The sequence below is a fragment of the Pan paniscus genome, chromosome X, assembly GCF_029289425.2.
Source record: "Pan paniscus chromosome X, NHGRI_mPanPan1-v2.0_pri, whole genome shotgun sequence".
Classification (NCBI taxonomy): Eukaryota; Metazoa; Chordata; class Mammalia; order Primates; family Hominidae; genus Pan; species Pan paniscus.
In genome coordinates, this window is record NC_073272.2 from 130,206,835 (window position 1) to 130,234,026 (window position 27,192).

General features: G+C 38.4%; 1 protein-coding gene across 7 annotated transcripts in view; it reads right to left on the reverse strand.

Moving 5' to 3' along the window:
- ENOX2 (ecto-NOX disulfide-thiol exchanger 2) overlaps window positions 1-27,192 on the reverse strand; it is a 277,973-nt gene that overhangs the window by 151,467 nt on the left and 99,314 nt on the right. For 5 of the 7 annotated variants that reach the window (XM_008972365.5, XM_034949451.3, XM_003818943.7 and 2 more), the window contains one exon: window positions 8,343-8,486. The exons of the other annotated variants lie outside the window; for them this stretch is intronic. Coding sequence is in view for 1 of the 5 variants with exons in the window: in XM_034949448.2 (XP_034805339.1) it covers window positions 8,343-8,486 (144 nt within the window). In the remaining 4 variants the exon portion in view is untranslated. The remainder of the gene's footprint in view (window positions 1-8,342; window positions 8,487-27,192) is intronic. 7 annotated transcript variants of the gene reach the window in all.

The window sequence follows — 27,192 nt, forward strand, 5'->3', positions numbered from 1 at the left end:
GTGAAACCCCGTCTCTACAAAAAATACAAAAATTAGCCAGGCATAGAGGCATGGCCTGTAGTCCCAGCTACTTGGGGTGCTGGGGCAGGAGGGTTGCTTGAGACCTGGAGTTCAAGGCTGCAGTGACCCGAGACAGCACCACTGCACTCCAGCCTGGGTGACAGAGGGAGACCCTGTCTCAAAAAAAAAAATACTAATATTATAAAAAAATAAAAATAAGTACTTATTCATGGCCTATCCTGTGCATTCTGGCTCTCAGGTCTAAATGCCCTCCAACTCTTTTATGAGTGAGTAGAGCCTAGTCAGGGCACAGGCACCATCTTCTAGAGGTAGACCTACAGGCCCATTTTGCTCTTCATTTCTAGCTTCCACTGAAGTGTGACACAGGCCATCACTCTCAAGGGCGCTGGGACGGTAAATGGTCTGCTCTGAAGGCTCAATCATCTCCACAGGTGAGTATCAAGGAATACATTTGAAGCTAGAGGTGGCAGGAAGTCTCATTAGGCCTTAGACACAAGCCATGTTCTTCAACATAATTTTATCTATAATAAAGTCGATGCCATATTTTGTTCCTCCTGAGGTGTTTTGTGTTTTTTTTTTCTCAGTTTGATTCAGAACTGGAAAAAGAAAACCAGTGTGGTTATTTCAAGCTCTTACACCATAACAAGCAGAGCAGTAACCATAAAAGTATTATCTGACTGCTTTTAAGTTGCTTTCCCCATTAAACAAATTTGGAAACTGAGGCTTAGAAATGGCTTCTGTGGTTCACCTAAGGCCAAAAGTCTAATAATAAGTGTCAAATTCAGTACTAAAAGCACAGACTTCAGTATAGTTTTCACTACATGTCTGAGTGTGCTCCTTTCCCTTATTAAGGCTAGCGAGGACCTTACAGGTCCCAAGGACAAAAATGACATTTGCTTTCTGCACTTTACTAAGCTAGGAGGAGATGAAAACAACCTCTCAAAATGCAAGAATCCTCTTACTCTGAAATTCAGTTTTACTCACCTAAAACTGATTTTTTTTCCAGACAAATCTTTGCCGAATAATCACGAAATTGAAAGAGATTCTCTAGACGAAGTTATACAACAAAGTTTAAATCACTGATATAGTTTAGGTATTTGTTCCTGCCCAAATCTCATGCTGAATTATAATCCCCAATGTTGGAGGTGGGGCCTGGTGAGAGGTGTTTTGGTCATGGGGGAAGATCCCTCATGGCTTGATGCTGTCCTTGTGACAGTGAGTTCTTATGAAATCTGGTTGTTGTAAAGTGTGGCGTCTCCCCCTCCACTCTCTCTCTTGCTCCTGCTTTCGCCATGTGACATGCCTGCTTCCCCTTTGAGTTCTGCCATGAGTAAAAGCTTCCTAAGGCCTCCCCAGAAGCTGAGCAGACGCCAGCACCATGCTTCCTATAAAGTCTGCCGAACCGTGAGACAATTAAGCCTCTTTTCTTTATAAATTACCCAGTCTCAGGTATTTCTTTATAGCAATGAAAGAATGGCCTAACACAACCACAGACAAAACATAAGTATAAAATGTTTTCCTGCTTGAATGGAGTGGCCTTAAGGGTAGGCTGGGATGGAGGACACAAACTGTCCCTTACCAAGTAATCAGGTGTCACAAAAAGATTCTTCTGTAATTTGCTGAGTTGCCCGAGTTCTGCTCTAAGAAAGCAATTCCTTCATAGGTATTTCCCAGTCTCAAACTCTTTTCTGTCTTGAGAACAAAGTGCCTTCCCCTGTGCAGCAGCCAAAACAGATACGGGGCCTCCCATACCACCAGGTGAGCTTGTGACAAATCACGTAGTACTATTAGCATGAGAGAAGTTAGCATTTCCAGGTTACAGATACACTTTCACAGTAAAAATGAATCAATTACATGCCACAGTCCTAGCCAATTTGAAATGATTATATGGGTCTGGTAATAACTAGTTCTCATTCTGCCATGAATTAACCATGTGACCTTAGATAAATCCCTTCTCTGGGTCTCAGTTTCTTCATTTATAAAAATGATGGAGTTTGGCCAGGCATGGTGGCTCATGCCTGTAATCTCAGCACTTTGGGAGGCTGAGGCGGGTGGATCTTTTGAGCCCAGGAGTTTGAGACCAGCCTGGGCAACGTGGAGAAACCCTGTCTCTATTTAAAATACCAAAATTATCCAGGTGTGGTGGTGCACATTTGTAGTTCCAGCTACTCGGGGAGGGGGGCGGCTGAGGCAAGAGAATCACCTGAGGCTTGGGAGGTGAGCTGTGATAGAGCCACTGCACTCCAGCCTGGGTGACAGAGTGAGACTCTCTCTCTCTCAAAAAAAAAAAAAAAATGCTGGAGTTAGTTGAGGTTGTCTCCAACTCTAAAACACTAGACTTAAACATCTACCACTAGCCTCTATATTACCAACGTATCAGGCTACTTACACTTCATGTCTGCTGAGAGAATTCCTAATGACTTAAGTACAATGAAGTCACAAAATCATTCCAAAGCTATTTCAATGATTGGGGCAACTTAAGAGAGATGTATTTCCATTTTTCTATCCTGCCTCTTTTGTGCCACCCTGTCTGCCCTCCCCTGGACAGTCCTTGAAAATGAAAACTTCACACTGGATTTCTTCTATCAGACCTGAGAAAGAAAGTAGGCTTACTTTTTTGATCCTCCAGTTTTCAAGATAATGGTTTTATTTCTTGAAACTGTAATGAGATGAAAATGTCCAAAGGACTAAAGAAACTGAGTAGGGCTATTAGTCTACCCTTTTTCTTATTTTAATTCTATCTGAGGGAACAATAGGCTCTTCTTGCCTTTGGCAAGATAATAATTCAGCTGACATGCTAGAAATACCACACACCAAGATATAAAATGGTGGCATTTTCTCTCTTTAAAAACAATCAACGCTTTCATTTGTGGACTTCAAAGTACACATGAAATAAAAAGTCTCAGTCCTGTGAGTCTGAGGTAAATCAAAAGGCTATAAGTGTCATAGAAAAGTTTCCTGGTTCGTAGCCCTCCTTTCAGGTAAGACAGGAAACAAAAGTACTCTCAAGCAGATGAGTGTTCATCTCCTTTTTATATTTCTCTTCCAAGTGAGCCTGAACAAGTTTTCTGATAACCCATTCTGATAATAGTTCTTTATGGCTGACCAAATTTCTTCTTGCTGCTCTACAGGCCCACTTTCTCCTATTAATCTAGCCTTGTAGTGCTGTAATTGTTCACTGTCTTTATATTGTCAAGTATCATTTTGATTTCCAGAATTTCTAAAGGAAAGCTGAGAATGGAGTTGGGAGGTCTATGATCAAGACTGGATACTCTCTGGAGGTCCTTATTTAATTATAACACTCCTGGTGATGCTAGTCTACCTTAGACAAAGTTATTTCTCCTCTCTAGTGATTAGCACCTCATGTGTAAAACGCAGTGAGTATGAGAATACATTAAGAGAAAGAAACAATCACCATACCAATACAAATTATTATTGATTTTGAAGGGTCTTTCTGGAGATCTTGAACTTTTGTGATTAAATAATTATTGCAAATGAAAACTGGCTGAAGATCCCTCTTTTCACACTGAGTCATTCGTTATTCACATGAACTTTGGCAATACTACTTTTGACACATTTAAGGACAAATCTATCTCTCAACACAGGCTTATAGAGAAAAGACAATGGAAATAGGACTCTGCCCACACCTGGATGCTCACTTTGGTATTGTAATTATTCCTGGGTAGTTTCCCACTCTTCCAGAGAGCTGACACCTTCTTTGAATATTATTGTACCATGATGTTGCTTAAAACAATGCATTCGATTTTAGTCATCACCCAGTTGGCCTTGTTGACTCATGGTTTTTTCCACTTTAGTGGAAGTATTTCATGAAAGAGTTGGTATTTCTGCTTCTACAAATCCAGATGGCTCTCAAACCAGGAGGCAGTTGGCAACTTTGAGAAACGAACTTGGCATTGTGATTTTACATGGGTTTAACAATCTTCTACTCTTTTGCTATAGAGTACCATCTGAATAAATGGATTTGCTGCCATCTTAGACAATTTGTACAGCTACAGCATCACCAAGGAAACATTTCCATGGGGAAAAGGTAAAATTTAAGAGGAAACACACTCTGAAGAATTCTGAGCTCATCTTATAAAAGCTACAAAGCAACCAGATCCACAAAGAAAGATTATGTGGTCAAATATGGCAGTAATGTCTAATCCTGATTACTGGTCTACTTCATAGTTGAGGCAGGACATTTAAACTCTACCTATCAGTTTCCCTTGGGCACTTAAGAAATCTCAGCTGTAATAAGGCAAGGATTCCATTAGGGCCAGGTATTTTTTTTTTTCACAAGCACCCAGATTTGATTTGTGCCTGTTCTAAGGATGTAATCTCACAAATGTCTGAGTAGCCTTTAGGGACAAGTGAAGCTGTCAGTTGGTCAAATTCAGATACAAAGGCAGAGTTTCGTGCAAAGCTCTATCCTGAAAATAACAAGAAAATAATAGGGAATATAAAGGCATAGAGAAAGCAATTATTCAATCAAATATGTGATCAAGCAACAAATATTTCTGGAGCATCTATTTTGTGTAAGACACCATATCTCTGCTAAGAGAGTTGGGGCCCTTCCAACAGGGGAGTTATAACTGAGTTGAAAAGCTAAGACATATATATATATACACAAACTCATAAGCAATAGTTCAAGGTGGTCCACAATCAGTGTCAAGTGATTGATATGAATTTAATGACCGATATATTTCAGAGGTACAAGAGAACATTTCTAATTAAGATGATCCAGAAGGCTTCTTATAGAGGGTAGGACTTGTACTAGGCACTGACAGTTGGATAAGACTTTGACAAGTGAAAGAAGGGGAGCATGCTGGGAAAGGGAAATGAATGGTATGAGCACGGTGGTGAGGTAGGTAAGCACACTGTCTTCAGAGAAAAGTAGTGGATCGGTGTGGCTGAAATAGAAGACTTGTTTTGGGGAGTAGCAGAAAAAAAAGAAAGCTGAAAAGAGGAACCATGAGATCTGAGTTTGAAGGGATCCTCAAGATGATCATATCCAAGGCCTGCTCCTCTTATTCTTACCTATTTATTTCCACATAAACACAGCTTTCCCTGGTCTGCACCAATGTTTTACATACATTTTAGTAGTGGTTCTAGATTCCTAATAACTTTAGACACAGTAACTTCAGCATAGTAGTTAGAAATAGACTTTGGAGTTAGAGGCCTGGGTAAACCACTTGCTAGACATTCAACTTTGGGTAAGTTTATCCTTTATTTCTTCATCTAGAAATGTGGGTAATAGTATACTTACAGTCGAGGGATGAAGAAAATGAGAAAGAAGGTTGAAGGAGACAGTAAAGGAAAAATCTGCAAAGTGTATTACCAAGGAAAGCAAAAGTAGAGAAAATACAAAGAAGGGGGCATTGTTAATAGCATCAAATGAAACAAAGAGTTCAAGGTGGTTGCGACCTGCCAAAAGGCCACTGACTTTGACAATCTGAAGGTCACAGGTGACCTTTAAGAGATCAGTTTTAGTACAAAAGGAAAGAGGCAGTTTGTAGAAAACGGGAGAGGTAGGAGGGTTGGGAAAGGGAGGAAAAAAGAATGTGTAGTGTGGAACTGGACCTGCAAGCAAATATCCCTCCCTCGTTTGCAGGTAAGGAGAGGGAGAGAGATGGCTTTGACTCAGTGGAGTTACAGGGCCGAGTAATGCAATGACTGGACATGCAGCTTGGAAACGAAATGGTCGGTAGCTCCTTTGGGAACTTCCAACTCTAGCTTTCCTCCTTGCCACAGTGCAGGGAATGATGACAAAGGAAGAGGGAAGTTGCTACTCATGAAATATCTTCCCTCTTCCTTTTGTCTAGTACTGCAGAGGAAGAAAATAATATTATAAAGCTGTCTGCCTATTTACAATATCACAAGATTGCTGCTGAACAATTATAAAATTGTTCAAGTATAAATTATACAATTATAAAAGACTCCTTGTATAGTAAAATCTCATTAATTTGGACTACACTAATTTGGAATTTGTGGTAATTTAACCTGGGTTGGAGTTACCTTTGTCCTACTAACAAAGAAAAGGTTCTCTAAGCAAATAGTGAACAAGATTTCAAGGGAGCTAATTTAGCCTGCCAGGGGCTTATTTCACTTATTTTAAAGAACATACTGTTTTTTAAGAACTTCAGCATATTCATTATTTGAATGCAAATTGTTCTGCTAATTATAGATTAGCATAATCTACTGTTAAAATCCTATATGTGCAAGTTACTTTGCTCTCACTGAATGTGCTCATTAGAAATAAAACTGCAATTCTTTAAAGTTAATTCACAATTCAGATTAATACATACTTCCTTTCCCCACCCTCATGAGTTAACTGCAGTTCAGGAGGTATTACCCTAAATTCACACATCACTTAACATCACTTAACATGAATACAATGGAAAAACTAGTAGGTGATCATAAAAGTCTCAGAGCCAAAAGAGATGTCTTAAAGTTGATGCCCTAAATTCTGTGCACTCTATCCGTGGCAGGTTCCACTTAAAGCTGATTTAACTTTTACTTATACTAATCTGGCACATCAGCTTGGAGAGATGGCTGGGTTTTTTTTTTGTTGTTGTTGTTCTTAATTCAGTAGAAGGAGAAAAACGGCTGCTACATGAAGGGACGATGAGAGGAATAAAAAGTGACTGTAGGCAGCAGAAAGGAGACAGGACATGTGTAAAATGTGGCTATAATAACTAAAAGACCACCGCAGCGTAGAACAATTTAGTGTAGAGGTAAAAAACCTATACTCTTTAGTAAACCCTTAAAAATTTAAAAGTATTAGAGTGCCGTACGATAACTAATGACTGGAATTACGCCCCTAAATGATCAAGCAAAGTTTAAATTATATTGAATACATGTCTTTAAAAGACAGATGAGTTTATACACATACACACATATGGTTTATACTCATAATGCTTAACCTAAAAATGTGAAACACGTTGATGATTTAAAACATGAAATTTATAATATCATATAATAATGCTAATAAAATAGCAATGTTTATTAAGTGATTACTGTATGCAGACACCATGCTAAGCACTTTACCTACATCATTTCAACTAACTGTCATAACAAATCCTAAGACATAGGCTTTAGTATCACTTTTACTTTACAGCTGAAGAAAGTGACTCTCAGAGAGGTTAAGCAAATAACTCCAGGCCACAGAAAGAGATAAAACCAGGATTAGAACTCAGGCCAGTTCCTTGGCTATACACCATGCCTTTCCATGCTCCAGAAAACAGAGCTCTCTAAGAATCACTCATTTCTTGAGGGTTCCATGTAACTAATGTTTTACTGTATTTTCATTTTCCAAACTCATATTTAACAAATATCTTGATTTATAAGCAGAGATCTATGATCTAAGAGTCAGATATGATACATTTGTAAACATGTTCCATTTCATAAGCTGAAAGTAAAAAGTAATAATAAAAAACAAAACAAAGAAAAAATGATGAACATGTCTGTTATGCCCATCCCCGAATCTCAGATCAGTTTCTATATACTACAGATTCTACTTCCAAATGAATAACCATGCAACAAAGACATAAAATTGTAAAATATCAAATGATCAGTTAAGATGTGGCTCTCCTATGGTTTTCTCACTCCTTTTGGAAAAAAAAAAAAAAAGAAACATTAAGATGAGAATAGGCCAATGGGACATGAGGGATTGGGGTAGGAGAAATTGCAAGGGAGGCTAAAAGCTCCATTGGGCTGTTATAGAGGGTTTAGAAGAATCTGTTTGCCAACTGTTCTAAGAGAATTATAAGGGCATAAAACATATGTAGGCATAGTGGGTATTGAGGGGAACAGGGGTAGAGGTGGGGAGATGCAAATATATGCAGCTATCTGTATTAGAAGTAAAAGTGAGGATGGCCTGCCACATGTACATACAAAGACAAATGCACAGTGAAACCATTCACTCATGCAATTCCTTCTACCTAAATCAATGCTCTTTACTCATCTCTTGTCTCAAGCCTACCCATTCTTCAAGGATCAGCTAAAAATGGCACTTCTGCCATGAAGTGTTCTATAATCCCTAAGGCAGAATTAAACTCTTCCTCATTTGTGCTCTCATCGGTTTTTCACCCTTTACACACTTGCCACAGCACTGATGATACTCTATCTAATTATCACAGTTATTCGTGTATGTGCTTTTCCCTCCTTCAATCCCATAATGAGTTCCATGAGGACAGGGGACTCTTTCTCATTTATTTAGTTCCTACAAGCTCTAGCATAGTATGTGACCTGCCACATACTAGGCTCTGGGAAAATGTTGACTCTGGCACTGGCTTAAGACAGTGCATTATCACCTAGCTTACCTGAAGGAGTATTTGTTCTCTTTCTTTTCTTGCTTGATTCCCCTCCATTCTCAATGAGGCCTTCTGTGACCAGAGGGCCACTGGCACTACCAAACTGCAGGGGCTCGTTGTTGTTAGCAGGGTCAAAGGGCAGCTGGTTCAATCCTAAAGAAGAAAAAGAAAGCCAAAGTCCAGACTCCATTAAGGACTGGGATTGTCTCCAGATTTTATTATATGAGCCACTAGTGGAAAACCTTTTAAATCTTAAAAGCCTAGGAGAAACAGGTGAATTCCTTAAAGACAGTTGCCTTCTGTAATTTTTACAGATCTTTTCGGTAAGTACAAAATTAAAATCTAAGACTGTGGCTCTGTCATTTGTAAGATCCCTCCTGTTTCTGCGGCAACTTAACATTTTTAGTCATAAGCTAGCAACTGATAGGTCCCTCATTAAATGTGGCTATGGTTGGACCCACTGTTCCTTGTAAAAAGTTTGGCTTTGCATTCCTTGGATTATCTCCTGACATTTTACCATTCTTTCATTACAAGGTATGTTGAACTGATGCAGATATAATCATCAGACTATCCTGTGTCAAAGTCACTTCCAATAGTAATATAGGGGTCTCTAAAATCAGAAAACCATAACTCCATGGCAAATGAGAAAAGGAAACAAATATATAGAAATTGCAAAGGGGTTATTTAGTAGCTGGAGCAATGGGGAATTATGACCTAGATTTCGGTAACGTTAATCTCATTCTCTTCAAATAATATTAGAAGCATGGTCACTTTACTCGTCACTGCTGCACCATATAAAATGGCAAAAGGTATTTTCTACTCTCCAAGTCTTACATGGTTCAATCAGGGGCAAGCAGAGACAGAGACAGTTCTTACTCCTCTGGCAGCAGCACCTGGAATTTCAAGTGTTTCAATTAAACTTCATGAAATGTGAAATCAAAAGCTTTTTTAAAGCCCAAAGTTAAGACATCTCCTGTAAGCCTTTTCTCCACTGGTTCTCTAATCCTATCAAAGGGGGGGAAATCAGGTTGGCCTGATATAGCTCACTCTTTTTTTTTTTTTTTTTTTTTTGAGATGGTCCCTTGCTCTGTTGCCCAGGTTGGAGTGCAGCAGCATGATCTTGGCTCACTGCAACCCCCACCTCCTGGGTTCAAGCGATCCTCCTGCCTCAGCCCCCCTAGTAGCTGGGATTATAGGCATGCACCACCATGCCTGGCTAATTTTTGTATTTTTAGTAGAGATGAGGTTTTGCCATGTTGGCCAGGCTGGTCTCAAACTCCTTACCTCAGGTGATCCACCAGCCTCGGCCTCCCAAAATGCTGGGATTACAAGCTTGAGCCACGGTGCCCAGCCCATAGCTCATTCTTTAACTCCCAAATTTTCTATGGCCCATAGCTGTACAGTTCTTGAGGTAATGTTGTAAATTGTCAGTTTAAAAAAAAAAAAACCTTGAAATCCAGTCAGCTAAAGGTCAATCAAGTTTCAATAAAATGAATGCTAAGATTCTAATGGGCTGGCATGGTGGCTTACACCTGTAATCTCAGCACTTTGGGAGGCCGAGGCAGGCAGATCACCTGAGGTCAGGAGTTCGAGACCAGCCTGACCAACATGGAGAAACCCCGTCTGTACTAAAAATACAAAATTAGCCGGGCGTGGTGGCACATGCCTGTAATCCCAGCTACTTGGGAGGCTGAGGCAGGAGAATTGCTTGCACCCAGTAGGCAGAGGTTGCAGTGAGCCGAGATCGTGCCATTGCACTCCAGCCTGGGCAACAAGAGTGAAACTCCATCTCAAAAAAAAAAAAAAAAAAAAGAAATGACATTAAATTATTATTTATAATAAAGAGTATCCTCTTGCTAATGTTTTCAGCCCACATAACAAGTACTGTTTTTCAGCAATCAGATTCCACTTGGATCACCTCCATTAAATGTCTTCTGGAACTTGTCAAACATTCTTCCTTACATCATGTGAGTAACTAAGTGAAAGAGTAAAACTTGCTTCTGGATCTTAAGCGAACTGTTCACTGCATCATATACATGTTCTACTAAATCCCTACCATGACTAGAACTAAAGAAACAAACATCAATTGCTATGTACTAAAAAAAAATTGAGATCATGACCAAGACTATTTAAAAAGAAGACTAGATGTTTATTCCATTTACAAATGAAGATTGTTCTCGTACCTGATTAGTCCCAGAGTCAAATATGATTAATATACTAGTCCAAAACTTTTCTTGGAATTTCTTTCTGAAATATACTGATCAAAACAAGTTCCATGGAAGACAGAATGGCATAGTGGAAAGAACCCGACAGACCGGGATTCAAATCCTGGTTATCCTTTACTAGCTGATACCTTTTGGCAAGTCATGTGGTCTCTCTTAGTCTTGGTTTCATAATGTGTAAAAGAGAGTGATAACACACCTAAGGCTGTGGCAAAGATAAACAAATACATATTTATGAGAATTACATTATTCTAAGTAAATTAAAACAAACTTTCCCCCTATAAACTTGAAAGCTCTTCTAAAAAGGAAACTTCCCTCTCTCCCTCCCTCCCACAATTATATTCTTGGTGCCTAGCACCATACCTTGAGCGCCCAAATGAATTAATCCTTAATTGGATGGGGGTAGATGACTCATTCTTTTAACCCATGTAATTAAAGACCTGACAGCTGATAATCAAGAATTAATGCCACAGCTTAAAAGTTCTGATGCTGATTATATCAATATTACTTAAAATAATTAGATTCTAAGTGCATCTCCATCATTTGAGTACTATACTACAGAATGGTAAAATGCTGATGAAAAGGAATGTTCAGGGATTAGGAGGTTCTGATTAATGACGGTGAAACAGAAAAACTTTTTATTTTTGTTTTGCATTTGATAATTTTACAGAATAATATATTAGTCCATTTCCCTGACTTATTAAGTAGATGACTCAGGATTTTCCGGAGGTTTGGAGCCACAATTTGCAAAAGGACATTAATAAGAGTACCTAACTCACAAGACTGCTAAAAATATTAAATGAGATTATATATGTAGAACATTCAGCATAACATCTGGCACATAGTAGATGTTCAATAAGTATTAACTACTACTATTATAACATTGAATTTCCATTTTTAATTTCTAGTTACTGATGTGCAATGTGAGGAGATTGTTCTGAATCTGCCCTGATCCAAGGATGTACCCTGCTTTCCTCATTGAACCTTTTCATTCCTGTTTGTACCTTTTTCTAAAAGTTGAAGGAATCCAGGGGAAAAAAAATCTAATGAGTTAAAGGTGTTCAGTTATAGACATTTTATTATAATTATGCTTGCCCTTTCTTTAGGCCCATATGGTAACCTTAGGGATATAGTTATTTTATTAATTACATGGATGTACAGATTTTTGGCACCAAATTAAGACTGAGATTTCAAGTACTTTCTGTGTATCCACCTCATATATGATCCAGATATGTGAAAATCATGACAATTCAGTACATTTCAGGCCTAATTTTTTTTATAGAGAAAGATCTCATATGGAGGGGGGACATCTCACTCAGTAAGCTGACTCACTGAACACAAACCCATATTTTATATCATCCAATACCCAATACAGTCTCCAAAGATTTGTAGTTCAAGAGGAAGGATGAAAGAGACAGCAAAATCCTATGACACCAGTGCTTCCTAGCTACTTTTACTGTTTTGTTTCATTCCTTCCATAAGACAGGACCAAATAAACCAATAAATCAGTAAATCAATAGGTATTTAAAGGGTGTTTTTTGTGTCATGTATATGTGACCCAGGTCAAATGCTATTTTAAGTAAACTAGTCCCATTAAAATGATTAAATACTAAAAAAGAAAACCACCACTTTAATTCCAAGAATTCTTATTGCTGAAATTTCAATTATGACATAAATATAAAAATATTGGCAATTACCATATTGTAATCCTCACCCAAACTACAGAATTAATCTTTAAATCTCCTATGGAAGCAATTTCTACCATTTTTTCTAGACATGATGAAACTGAAAAATATTAGATTTGGAAGAAAGTTTTGAGGTTATCTAGTTTATTCTTCTATTTCTATAGAAATTTTATCTATAGAATTCCTGACAGGCCTAAATCCAGGGGCACTGCTTCGCCTGGGACTCATTCCTTGCTGGGCTCCCAGGCATTCAGCTTGCTTTTAAAAACTACCACCTACTCTATTTTGGGAGTTCCTTTTATTTCCCTAAAACAGCTTCTTGCTTATCTTACCTAAAATGAAGACATAGGATGTATAACTTTTAAAAGTTTCTACTGATAATCACTGTAAGAAAAACAAATGACAGAGTAACAGATAACTAACAAAGTCAGAAATTGTCCAAAGTCTTACGCATTCCTCACAGTCCTTGCCCTTTTATTCCTAAGAATAAATTTAATAAAACCTCGTACTTCGTTCATTTGTTTCCCTCACATCTCATCTCCTCATCCCTCCAGCCCACAAAATTTACAGTTTGTCCAAAGGGAAGTACAAATTGTTAAAATAAAGACAAATAGATAATAAACACTGGTGTTACAGATTTCTACTATTTCTGTATCTTATGTTCACAATAAACAAATCCATGTGGTAACGTAATCTCATCTAAAACCAAGTTGACTGGTGTAGACAGCTGACCAGCTGTTATTTCATGTCATGTTGAAATGCAGATTATCTGACTCCATAACACATATGAGGCTGCTTTAGAAAGTATGTATATTGGGAAAGGGTGGGGGTGGGGTTCCTTGTAGAATGACATTTCTCATCTAATGGAACTAGGGGGTTAAACATCTCAGAATGAAGTCTGATTCTCAGTGAATACTCCAATCTGCAGGTCAAGGAGTTCACAAGCAATGTTATGTCTGCCATACAGATGCAAATGATTCGTGGGCTTTGAGGAAAGCACTGAAGAATTTTCATGATTCTTGTGTGAGAAGATCAATAATCTCTTTGTGCCCAGCTGCTTTAACAGTTACTGTCACAATTCACTTTACATAGCTGTCCACTATCAGGTCAAATTAGGACCAACCTTCATGATGCAATCTAACACTTTTAATGATTGCCCCAGGTTGTAATACCAAAATGTGACCCTGTGAGTGCATGCCACTTTTTATCTGCAGCTGTGGCTCAGAGACTGTATAACCCTAGCGAAAAGAAACACAATTCCACCCTGGATTAGTTAGCTTTAAAAGAAAATGGCTAAAATCTTGAGAAATCTGATAAATTCAAATTAAGGCAACAATCTCAACACATAAATTAATGTTGAAAAAATATCAGTACTTGGCAATAAGAACAGTCTAGCTAATTTGTCTGTAAAACAAGTTTCTATAACCTAATTCTTATTTTCCAAATGACTTCAATTTAAAATCAGATATGAGATTCCATGTTGGGAGATGAGGGTCTCCAAATTTGTTTTCAATTCAAAACTTTTGGAAAAATAAGGGATTAAGATAATGGCCAGGCCCTTAATGTTCTGGCAGGTGCTTTTGAAGGATTTATCCATCTCTGGAGGGCCCTCCTCACTTTCATTCACCCCTCCTGCTTCCTCATTCTAGGCCTCAAAACCATATTTGTAGCTCTCACTACCCAACCATTCCACCTGCTACTTCTGAGGGAATATTTACAATGTCCAAAAGAGTTGGACCGCAATATTACTCTTCAGCCACAGGGCTTAGCAGCCAAGACAATTGAACATTTCTCAGTGCCAGGTCTTAACTGATGTCAAACAAATGAGACCTACTTTGTCAATTTCATGAGTTCAATATTCTAACTGGTTTAGCTGAAGCAAGGGTAATTGTATGAGTTACAAATAATGGGTAAGTAAAGGTAATGAAGAAGAAGTGAGAAAGAAAACGGAAAAGTCCTTTTTGGAAGCACTAAGGGGCTTGCTTGAATGGTGGTAGACAAACTTTCAGAGCCTAATTTATCTTTAAGTCACCATTTTCAAGGTGGGATACAGGTCATAGACCAATTTTCATTGGCAGTGATCCTTCAGCAACTTTTAATGACTCCCCAAACTACTTGGTCAAGTCACTAAAGTCTCTCATAAAAAGGCCGCATCCATTTCAGGCCTTGTCTCCCACTATGCCCCAGCTTATGCTCTACCCTAATACTTCTCAAACTTTTTAATGTGGACATGTGTTCCCCGAGGATCTTGTAAAAATGCGGATTCTAATTTAGTAAATCTGAGTTGTGGTCTGCTTTTATAAGTTCCCAGATGATGCTAATCCTGCTGGTGTGGGAATCACATTTTGAGTCAAAAGGGCTGGCACTCCAGCAAAATGGAAGTACAGCATTCACTGAATCCATCCAGTACTTTCCTACCTCCACACCTTTGGCTCACACTGCTCCTCCACCTGCTTCTTAATTTTCAATGTTCAAAATATCATCCTTCCTTTAGGGCTTATCTCAGATGCTATTTCCTTCATGGTGTCTTTCCTTATTCACCTCTACCCAAACCAATACATACACAGCAACAGAGAGAGGGGAACTACCCATCAGGGAAACTACTATTCATTGGTTGTTTAGGATGTGCTTGTTTACAAACATTATCCCTTTATTTTATTTTCTAATTATTATTCTTATTTTACAACAAGGAATGAGAAACTTACAGAGTTGAAGTAAATTTCCCAAGGTCACACAAGGAATTCAGGCTTTTTGTTTTTCCTTTTTGTGGTGAACAGGGTCTCACTATGTTGCCCAGGCAGATAACTCCTGGGCTCAAGCTATCCTTCTGCCTCTGTCTCCCTAAGTGCTGGGATTACAGGCATGAGTCGCCGTGCCTGGCCTCAGGATTTTTTTTATTATAAAATACTATTCTGGCTGTCCTTGAATGTTAGCCTATACTTTTCCTGAGCCTTTTAGAGCATGCCTTGTGTTACAGTTCTTTGGGTATTCTGTCTTAGCCTACCTTCCCTTCTGCCTTACCCCACTCCCACTTAGTGGTAAACTCCTTGAGGACAGACTTTATGCCTCAGTCATTTTTTAGTCTCTCCTCCCCCAAGACGTGGCGCAGTGCCTTGTATTATATTGTAAGCACTCCAGAAATGAGTATTGAACTGAACTCAGCTACAATTTGGGATACAGCATGGACAGTATCTGACTTACAATGGTTCAACTTACGATTTTTCAACTTTATGATGTAAAAGTGATAGACATTCAGTAGAAACCATACTTCTCTTACCACGCTGGGCAGCAGCGGTCAGCTGCGGCTCCCAGTGAGTCACAAATTTTTGACTTATGATATTTTCAATTTTCAACGGGTTTATCAGATTGTAACTACATCATAAGTCAAGGTGTATCTGTAGTTGTGTTTCCCACCCCAGGCACCAGCTGACCTGCTGCTGGAGTTGTCATGAAAGGAAGAAGGAAGTAAGGTTTATGGGTTCCTTCAGCATTCCTGGTATCTTCTGCATCTTAGGATTCCTGAAGCCTGGGGAGTGATGGTAGACAATCACACACTCCACTCCTAATGTATCTGCATAATTTCATTCTCTCTTTCTGAAGGGCAAAACAGTCCTTCCATTGACCAAGACCGTTACCTGAGAGAATACTATAAAAGAGATCCCATATATGGATCTTCTGTTAATCGTTCTATGTACATCAGGTTACATGTCCCATTTACAAACTACAGTTAAGAAAAGGCAGTCTCTATCCAGTCTACCATTGATGGGCATTTAGGTTCATTCCATGTCTTTAATATGTGGTACATATACACCATGGAATACTATGCAGCCATAAAAAAGAATGAGATCATCTCCTTTGCAGGAACATGGATGGAGCTAGAGGCCATTATCCTTAGCAAACTCACACAGGAACAGAAAACCAAATACTGTATGTTCTCACTTATAAGTGGAAGCTAAATGATGAGAACACATGGACACACAGAGGGGAACAACAGATACTGGGGCTTACTTGAGGGTGGAGGGTGGAAGGAGGGAGAGGATCAAGACAAATAACTAAAGGGTACTATGCTTAATACCTGGGTAATGAAATAATCTGTACAACAAAATCCCATGACATGAGTTTACCCCTATAACAAACCTGCACATGTACCGCTAAACTTAAAAGTTTTTAAAAAAGAAAAGGCAATCTCTGGAGATGTGCTATGCAATACAGTAGCCACTAGCCATATGTAGCTCTTTAAATTAATTAAAATGGAATAAAATGAAAAGTTCAGGCCGGGCACAGTGGCTCACGCCTGTAATCCCAGCACTTTGGGAGGCCGAGGTGGGTGGATCACGAGGTCGGGAGTTCGAGACCAGCCTGACCAACATGGTGAAACCCCGTCTCTACTAAAAATACAAAAATCAGCTGGGCATGGTGGCACGGGCCTGTAATCCCAGCTACTCAGGAGGCTGAGGCAGGAGAATCACTTGAACCCGGGTGGCGGAGGTTGCAGTGGGCTGAGATCGCACCACTGCACTCTAGCCTGGGCTGACAGAGCAAGGCTCCATCTAAAAAAACAAAAAACAAAAAACAAAACCAGAAAGAAAGAAAAAAAGTGAAAAGTTCAGTTGCTCAGTTGCACTAATCACATTTCAAGTGCTCAATAGTTACATGTAGCTAGTGGCTGCTGTTTTGGACAGCATATTTATATAACATTTCAATCATCCCAGAAACTTCTGCTGGACAGTGCTGCTCTAGAGTCAGATCTGCATTCAAAGCCACATCTGCAACTTACTAGGTGTGCCACTTACTAAGTGTGCCACTTACAAGGTGTATAAAACAGGTCACTTGATCTCTCTCAGACTGTTTCTGCATTGTAAAATGGGGATGATAATGCCCCCCTTACAGCAAAGTGAGGAAAATTAAATAAGAGATTGTATGTTTAAGGTGTAGCACATGTTGGACACTAAACAAATGTCAACGCCCTTCTAACCCAATGGGGGGTTTATATAAATTTGCCTCAAAAATGGAATAAGAACATTTGAGTAGTGTGGCTCCTTGGGCCTCCAGGCTACAGTCTATTTACAGCTTGGAAGATGTTAGCTTTGCACTCCTCTTCTAACCTACTTTTTCTTAATAACACAAAGCCATTAAAGTAAATCATGAATAAATAATGCGGGAGTAGTCAGTGATTGCTCTTTGCTTGGATTCTGTTTAGGAGACCATATTCATCACTACCTTGAACTGTCCAACATGAAAGAATCACATTTTCCCCTAACAATGGAAATGTCTCCTCCCAAATCTTTCAGGAATGCTCTGTTCCATCTGGGTGCTGTACTATCAGAACACTGCTAGCAGTGATACTACAGCTGGACTAGAGAGAGTATCATTCCTCTCTAAATCCATATTTTCCTACACTCATAATGTTCTCTGTGTTTTTTCTGTGGGGCTGACATCTCCCAGGCCTGGTAAAGGGTGAATTATTCAAGAAAAGTCTGAACTAAATCTGTTAAGGTGTTTGTGTTTCGTGAGCAGAAAAGCAAAATACATATTTCCAACTTCAAGAAGAAGAACACTTCAGGACTTTTTTCCCCTGTCCAATTTAAGGCTTGGGAAACACAGCAAAATCACATTCCTCATTGAAAACAAAGTTCAAAAAAATGTTGATTTGATAGAACAGTTCAAAGTGACAGATGGTAGATGGGTGATCTATCATTTTCCTTAGAATAAAGTCTGTCTGGCAGTCTTCAGAGGAACTGAGAAGAGAAAGCCTTATTTTGCTGTAGTTTAGCCCTGGGAACAGTTACAGCAGCCACCCTTTCTCTCCACATCTTTTGGGGTAGGGGATTGGAAAGATGGTGATTCATCAGTGTCTGCTTTGAGCTGGCTCTAGGCCATGCTGTAATTCCTGTTGACCAATTTTCCACCTGAGTGACAGGAAAAGGGCAGGTTCCTAACACACTGACCATTAGGTTATCTGTTGAGTACTTCCCTGAGAATGTGCCCAGAGGTACTCTATTATGGTTGTCTCTGTCTAAATAAAATAAATAATTGCAGATTTCAGAGCCTGAGGACAGAGAGTTGTTCTAGTATTGAAATTGGAGTCTATCTTGTCAGATCTGTAATGAGGTCTTCCCTTCAGGCTGATTGATTTCATAAAACTGAGGCAATTATCAAAAGCAAGCACAGTTCTCCCTGCAGAAACCACTTCACTGGTTTTGAAAACTAGCTTGTCAGCCAGATCTGGTCAGGAGCCTAGGCTGGGCCAGCTCTTTAAGTAGGAACAGTTACTACACACAGAGAACACCAATTTCTGCTAATAGATTATTAAGATGCCAGTAAATAAGTTGTAAACAAGGTTCAGCAAAATAATTTCACATGCTGTGAGTGAATGAAAATTGAAGTTGCTGTCAAATAAATCTGCATTTCAGTGTAAGATGTTTTGAAGGAGAAAGTGAGAGCTGGTCTTTTGGTCTTTGGAGAGTTAATTTTATCAGTTAATGCTAGAAGGATACTGGTATCCTTTAAGACTGATGCACCGCATGAATAACATTTGTATCTTTGCTTTGCCCAAAATGTACACACCAATTTCACCAGATTTCCTTTCTTTGTTTATTCAGCCTTCATTAACTATTTATCCAATCACTATGCTACAATTTTAATTATCTTCTAATTAACCAATGATGAGTTTGTGGTTTAGCATTCCCTAAAGATAGAACCACATAAATATGGTCAATCTTCATTTACATATTCAAAATTTTTATCCTCCCTCCTGGCTCCCACCCTATTAATTTTGCTATACTGCATCACTAATGTTCTGGAATTATGCTTTCTGCATTCCTAATCTTTTAGCCCCATTTGGGCTAGTTTTTCAAGAATGTATGAGAAATAACCCTCGCTGTTGGCTATGAAATTAAACACACAGGAGAAAACAGAGCTTCCTGTAATATGCTAATGCATCCTTAAAGATCCATACTTTTCCTATAACAATTTCTCTTAGGAGTATCAATACAAGGTGTTGACAACTGATTAACTCCTTTAGAGAAGTCCCTGCCTAAGCTGAAGTCAAACCTACCACTAGGAAAACCAGAATCTGCTCCTTGAGAAGACAGCATGACTGTAAAGTAAAAAGCCTGCAAAAAAATCACTAATCTGTGTCTGAAACAACTCCTACCATTGCTGTTGTATAAAAAAAAGTAGGATCTTAATTTTGCTACAGTCTGGATTTTAATTGAGGTATTCAATACATATGGGAATAAACAAACCAATAAATTAATATTGACTGATAGTCTCTCTCTTTATTTGTCCAATTCATTCAAACAATTCTGGGTGCTTTGACAGTATGTAAGGCTTGAGAATTTTAGGATTTAATATGATATTTTTTTTTCCTCAAGAAGACAACAAAAGAAAGAAAGGCAGATACATACAAAGAAAATCTGGCCCAAATTACTGTACCAGCTTCATCTCTTGCCAATTCCCCTAAGTACCCTTTGCTTCATTCATGCCAAAATTCTCAAAATTCCTCAAACATGCTAAGCCCTGTCATGTCTATGTGCTTCTGCACATACCATCTCCTCTGCTTGACATATAACTTTTCCTTTTTCCACCTGGAGAACTTTTATTCATCCTTCAAAACTCTGTTCAAATGTCACCTCTTCAGTGAAGTTTTACCTAACCCACAAAAGCTCTCTCCACAGGAGTACACAGAGCCTTATCAGACGACTTATTGTAGGATCTTAGAGTTCATTCTAATATGTGTGTGTGTGTGTATGTGTGTGTTCTGGGTGGAGGGCTGTCACCATCTGATTTGTGCCTTAGAAAGACCACTCCTATGGCATGATGAAGGATGCACTGAAGGGGAGAAGACACCAGAGGCAGAGAGACCAGTTAGAAGAAAACCATAATGATACAATGGAGAGATGACAGTCGCATGAACTCAGACAGTGGCAGTGGGATGAAAAAAAATGAATGGTTTTCAGAGATATTCAGGAAATATAATCATCTGGATTTCATGTATAATTGGATCTGGGAGTTGAGGAGAAGAGAGGAGTCTGAGATGACTCCATGAAAAAATTCTTAAGCCACAGTCCTGAAAATCCTGCAACATTTGTGGGTTTCAGTATGAGAAAAAGCACAGTCCAATGGAAGCATATCCATAAATCCATGCTCAAAAATAAAACTGCTTCCAATCTCTATTTACCATGGCATAAAGGCTGCCAGGAAATAGCAGTAAATGGCTTACACTTGACCTTTACTAGGTATTCTTAACAAAGCTTGTCAAAAGATATTAATTCATTCAGAAAAAAAGTATAATTGTCTAAGAGGCAGAATAACATAGTATTGGGATAAAGATGGGGAAAAGCATTTTCATAATAGGTCTCAGACTTGGTTTATTTTGTCTATAGCATTCACTGACAAAAGACAAAAGTATTTTTGAAGGTCAGAAACACTTAATAGATTCCTTTGCTTTCTCCTTTCATCCTTCTCCCTTCCCTCCTCCCAAACAACTCCTTAAAATTTTATTAGAAAATCTTAACATTTTAATAACAGTATTCTTTTTGTTATTATAGTCTGTTGGATTAAGTTAACAATTCTCCCTTTAACAATACTCAAAGAAAGCCTGGAAAAATTAATGCTATGTTGTTTTTCTCCCTGCCAAAGAATATAGCAATGTAATTGTCTCCTGGAGAAGAAGCACTCTAATCATCTTTAACTTTAAAGTAAATTCATTTCAGGAAGATGCTCTGTGACAAACAATTGACAGAGCAAATCAGGGGTCCTAGAAGACTGCAAAGTGATGGATTGAGTTGAAGAGAGTGCCACAGCCGAATTCATGAACATTTTCAACTTAAGAGTGTCTCTGCAACAAAACAGCACTGTATGAGAGTTAAAATCATGTTACATTACATTGTGGGAGGTAGGACTTAAACACTGCACAGATTCTTAACACCTAAGAGTTCTAGGCACTCCAGAGGCAGGAAAAGTATAAGCCAATTTCTCTGATTAAAAAATAGAGAAACCATTGTACCAGGCAAAGTCAGACTGTAAAAGCATAGTAACTTTCCAAAAAATGCCTTAAAGAAGTTGAGATCAGAAAAGACCAAAACACTCTCTCAATCCAATTGATGTCACTAGGATCTTGGAATGGGCCTCAATGCCAAGGTATTACTCTTATTTGGAAGATCATTTCCACTTTCATTCCCTTCCTAATTGAATGTGTCTCCATCTTCCATTGTGTTTGTTCCATTATTATTTTTTAGACCCTCCCGCCCCGCCCTGACATTAGGCTTGGGGAAACTCATCCTTTGGAGAAGATTTGCATTAGTAAATTTACAGGCTTGACAAATTTACAGGCTCAGAATTTCCTGGAAATTGGCCACTTGCCTGAGATGATGGGGGAAGGAGAAAATGGAAGAGCAGGTGAACTAAGGCTCTTGAAAACTTGACCGAGCAGCTTGGCCTCCTGAGCAGATGCAATGATGACCATATAGCAGCAGTGCAGAAAAGTAATTCTACTTAAAGGTCCTTTCTTTGGGCTTTTAAAAGGCAATTGTTTTCTTTGGCACACATGTGACCCAAATCTGGTTTTCTCCAAAGTAAACAGAGGCAAAAAAAGGGCTCCCATGTTCTGTGTGTGTGTGTTGTTGTTGTTGTTGTTTAATCAGCCTACTTGCTTGCCCCAACCCAGGGCCCAACATAATATATTTGTCAGGAGTGGCCCTGGAGGAGATCAAGACTTTAAGGCAGTGTGTCTTATCCCTGGCTACATATTAAATTCAACTGGAGCACTGAGAAAAAAAAAGACAAAAACAAAACAAACAGAAAACAATGCCTGGACTCTACCACCAGAAATTCTCATTAAATTGGTCAGGGTGGAACCTAAGCATCTAGTTTTTAAAAGCCACCAGGTGGCCAGGCATGGTGGCTCACGCCTGTGATACCAGCACTTTGGGAAGCCACAGCAAGATGATCCCTTGAGTCCAGGAGTTCCAGACTGGCCTGGGCAACATAGCAAGACGTCCATCTCTACAAAAAGTAAAAAACAAACAAACAAAAATTTAAAAAGCTACCAGGTGATTCTAATGTGCAGCCAGAATTGAGAAACACAGTTCTAAATAGTTTTCTAATTTAAAGCCAGAAAATGAGTATTCGCTGTCCAAAGTTTATTTTTATTTTTTAAAGTTCAAACCAGGTAACACTTAGAAGGTAAGTTAATTAACTCTGTACCTACAATCTGTAGGGAAATGTATTGGTTGTGTGGTATAAATACATTAGACTTAAACTTGTCCAATTTATGATACTTTTATGAAAAATGAGATTCTCTTTTGGAAAGAAAGATTAGAAGGGTTACTGGAAAAACAAAAAGAACTGAAATATTGGAAACAAATTTAGACAAAGTATAATTACAGGATTAAGTTCCTTACCTTAGTTCTAGAAGAACCAGATAAAATACTTCAGAAATATTGTGTCTGTTTTCTTATTAATTTCCAAGAGAAAGATTCCAAACTGCCCTTGGGGACTGGCTTTGAATCTCATAACCCTTGGGACTCCAGGCCACTCACCCCGTCCTCAAGTAATCATTCATTTATACCAATATGTGTACAATGTCATGAAGAATACCGGAAAGCACTGCAACTATAACACCGTTGGATAAAAATCACACTGAATGTGGTTTGCCGATGTCACCTGTCACCTCAGTAATTCCATTGAACTTTAGAAAGGATCTGGTAAAATATAAAAAATGCAAAGGCACAGTTAAGTGCTGTGATGGTTAATATTGAGTGTCAACTTGAATAGATTGAAGGATACAAAGTATTGTTCCTGGGTGTGTCTGTAAGGGCGATGCCAAAGGAGATTAACATTTGAGTTAGTGGACTGGGAGAGGCAGACCCACCCTTGATCTTGGTGGGTGCCATCTAATCAGCTGCCAGTGCACCTAGAATTAAGCAGGCAAAAGAACATGGAAGGACTAGACTGGCTGAGTCTTCTGGTCTTTATCTTTCTCCCGTACTGGATGCTTCCTGTCCTTGAACATCAGACTCCAAGTTCTTCAGCTTTTAAACTCTTGGACTTATATCAGTGGTTTGCCAGGAGCTCTCAGGCCTTTGGCCACAGACTGAAGGCTGCACTGTTGACTTCCCTAACTTTTGAGGTTTTGGGACTCAGAGTGGCTTCCCTGCTCCTCAGCTTGCAGACGGCCCATTGTGGGACTTCACCTTGTAATCATGTGAGTCCATACTCCTTAATAAACTCCCCTTTATATATACATCTACCCTATTAGTTCTGTCCCTTTAGAGAACCCTGACTAATACAAGTGTAGTGGAAGAACAGGCCATAAAGATGCAGGCTGTGGTCTCTGCTCTTCCATCAACTCATAGGGTAACCTTGGGTGAGTAATTCTTTGTCAGTTTCCTCAGCTGAAAAATTAGTTGAACCATGTGATCTGCCAGCTCTGAATTTAAGATAAAGAAAGAAAAGCTTAGATAGAAGACATCCATAAAAGCATGAAATAAAACTCAGTAATTAATAGGGGCAGAAAAGGAGAGCAGGGAGAACAGGGAGAGCCCTGGAAGGATGCTTTCCTAGTACCACCTACACAAAACTTATTTAGCAGGCAGTAAATGATTTAATAGTAGTACAGTTAAGGCACCCCCCCAAAAAATTAAAGTACTTCTGACACTGCTCAAAAAAAAAAAGCCTTTTTAAGAATTTTGCTAATTATAAACCAGAACATGTAAGGAAGCACAGAACAGTTTTTTTTTAATGATGTTTAAATACCAATATATCTTCTAAGTAACTTGCCATCAATTAATATTATTTACGGAACAAGCATTATGAAACTCAGAAGAAGAGTCTAACGCTGAAATGCTAAAAGTATGCCCAGTATGGTAGGAATAAATTACCCTAATTGACCAAAGCTACGCTCACATGTGAGACATTTCAAAACACACTGACATAATGACAAAAATTCCTGTCTCTCTCTGCCAATGTTATAGGAATTGTTATTAAAGCCAAGCACGGTATTTGTGTACACATAAGAGCAAGCAAAAATTATAATCTAGAGGTTTTTAAATTTAATCTTTTTTATTTATTAGTATTGTTATACAGCAATGAGTATTCAAAAAAAAAAAAACTAATCAGCGTGCATTATGCAACAATCAGACAAAATACTCCTAATCCTCTGTCATTCTTTTTCCTTGGCCCCTGGGTACTCATTAAAGGTTAATTTATTTAAATATCTTCAACATTCATTTCAATCTACTTTAATAAACTAATGAATCTTTGGAACTTTGCCTAATCAGCTTATGTTTTCTATTTTAATACATCTACAAAATGTCTTTTTTTTTAAGCTCCTTCTTAATAATTGTCTTCCCTTTTGGAGATAGAATTGTGCTTCAGTGACAACCTGATTTGTACATTTGGTGACACATTTACAACCTCATCCAGCACACAGGGAATAGCTGTGGCTTGCTTATTGTTCTTAAACATAGTTACATTTTAGAGGATAGTGAATTGATTTGTGTTTAGTAGGATAATAATCCTCCAAATTGAAATGGTCATTTTACAATTTAGTAAGAGTGACAATTACAGTAAAGCAAAGCTTCTAATAACTTTGGTGCTTGTCAAATGCTATGAGGGTCTATCAATGAAACAACTCCATTCTGGTTATTGTAAACCAGAGCAATGTATAGTATATACCATTTGGATTGGCAAATATAAGTGAAGTCTGGAGATGTCTTCAAATGAATAGTACAATCAAAATGGTGTCTAAAATGGTTCCTTACAATCTATCCAATCACTATGTTCAACACATTTTGTTTAATGGCAACTTTGAGGAATCTTTCACGTAACTATCTTTAAGTTGAATATTCTTACGGTGGTGGCCAATGGTCAAGGACTGCACGCCACCCTCTACACCAGAATGCCAGAAACCAAAGTCTTGGCATGCTAGCACATTATTTCTAACTACTGCCTTAACAATATCTGACATCATCCTAGAATGACACAGCTTAGCAAGTGCTTCCACAATATCCTTATGGTGGGGGAAGGGGGAAGGTATTAATGTTGTTGGCTTGTAAATAAGGAAATTGCAGCTCAGAGAAGCTTTTGTATTTCCAAAAGGTTATAATGTCAATATGTGGAGGAGCTGGAATCCAGATTTTTGGGCTACAAATCTTTCCTCCTGTACCATGTTGCCTGCAGAGTTGTGTTCGGATAAATGTTTTTACTGATCCATAGCTCACCACTGATTAAAGAAAAAGTGTAAATGTTACCTTTAAGATGTCCTGATGAGGAACAAATAAAATTAATTAAAAATATATTATGACAAATTATTCAATATAACATAACTTCATAATATCATAATTCATTTGGAGCATAACTTTACACAAAAGAGATGAAATTCTTAATTTTCAGTTTTATTTTCTATACAAATTAATAAAAATAATAAACTTATTCCTCACCCATGATCTGAATTTCGGGTAAATTTCTAATGGAAGTAGATACATTGTCAAATGTTTTCAAGTTATCACCTCCGATTTTCCAAATAGAAACTCCAAGAATTACCTTTCAGATTTCATTGTTCATTCATTACACATCTCTCTACCCGTTCATTCATTCATTCATCCAATCATCCAAATGACATTTACGGAATGTCTACTTTGAGGCAAGCAAAAAGTCAAAGGTAGACTCTACCTGAAGCTCTTGCTGCTGCTTTACTTCCCTAGACTATGAACTCCTTGAAGACAGGGGATCCTGTTATTCTACACAGAATATAATCAGTTCTATTTGCAGAAAATCACTTAAATACTTTTTTGACAGTGAGATTTCTGGCTCCCCCTGCCGCCCACATGCCCCTCCAGACATATGGGAGTTAGAGGAAGAAATAGCAGAGTCTGCTTATCAAGTCTGACCTTTGGATAATGACTACAGTTCTCCCATCTGAGCTTGCTGCTGTTCTGCCTTGTGGTCAACGAAATGATTTAGCTCAAAATGGCAATTCATCTGTTGCTGCTTCCCAGATATCCTCTAGCAAGCCACATTATTTTTTTTAAAATGGTTGCTTCTGCCCTTCGGCATAGAGGTGAACTGTATCACCAAATATACTGTCTTGCTTGATACAGTGAGAAGTTGGGGTTTACAGAAAAGATGCAGATAAACATGAAGCAGCCGCAAAAGAAGAAACATTCGTTTAGTGCTATGACTAAACAAATGCTTGACTTTATTATTTTAACAACAATAATTTATATTCAGAGACTGCTATTATCCTTTCAACTTTGCTTCACTCCACCTCACAGCTACTTTGTGAGGTGACCAGAGAAGGCATTATTACAGAGTTAAAATACGGAATTCTAAAGCTCAGAGACGCTAAAGTGACTTGTTTAAAGTTCCACAGCAAGCCAGTGGCAGAGTTTGGTCTCCCAACTAACACTCCAGGGATCAGGCTTCTCTATTAGGGGTCCTAGTCAACAGGAGAGTTGCATTTTTAATAATTACTAGGAGCCATGAAGAACTAATCCATTGTTTCAGTTTGTACTATTGCCTAGTTAATTATTTAGAAATGATTTATTAAAAACAAGAAGTGAGGAAACCATCATGCTAAGCAGGCAATTCTGGACAAGAGACTTCTTTCAAGCAAACTGGGCCTTACTGTAATCCTTCCAAACTGAACATTGGTTAAGCTCAAAAAGTTAGTATTTAAATAAACAAAGGCAATGGTAAAAATATTTTGTCTGTATTAGAATTCCTTGTAGTTATGCAAGGATGGAGCCCGTTATGCCATGATACATTTTTTATTCACAAATAATGAAGGCATGAATGGGTATTACTTATGGAACATTTCTGCAGTTTCTAGACTCCTTCTAAAATGTAAGAATATGGGCTTTATGCATATTTGGTGCAAAATATTTGTTGGATCATGTAATATTTTTAAAAGTGAATAATTTATAAAATCATAGAGGGTCTTCTGAT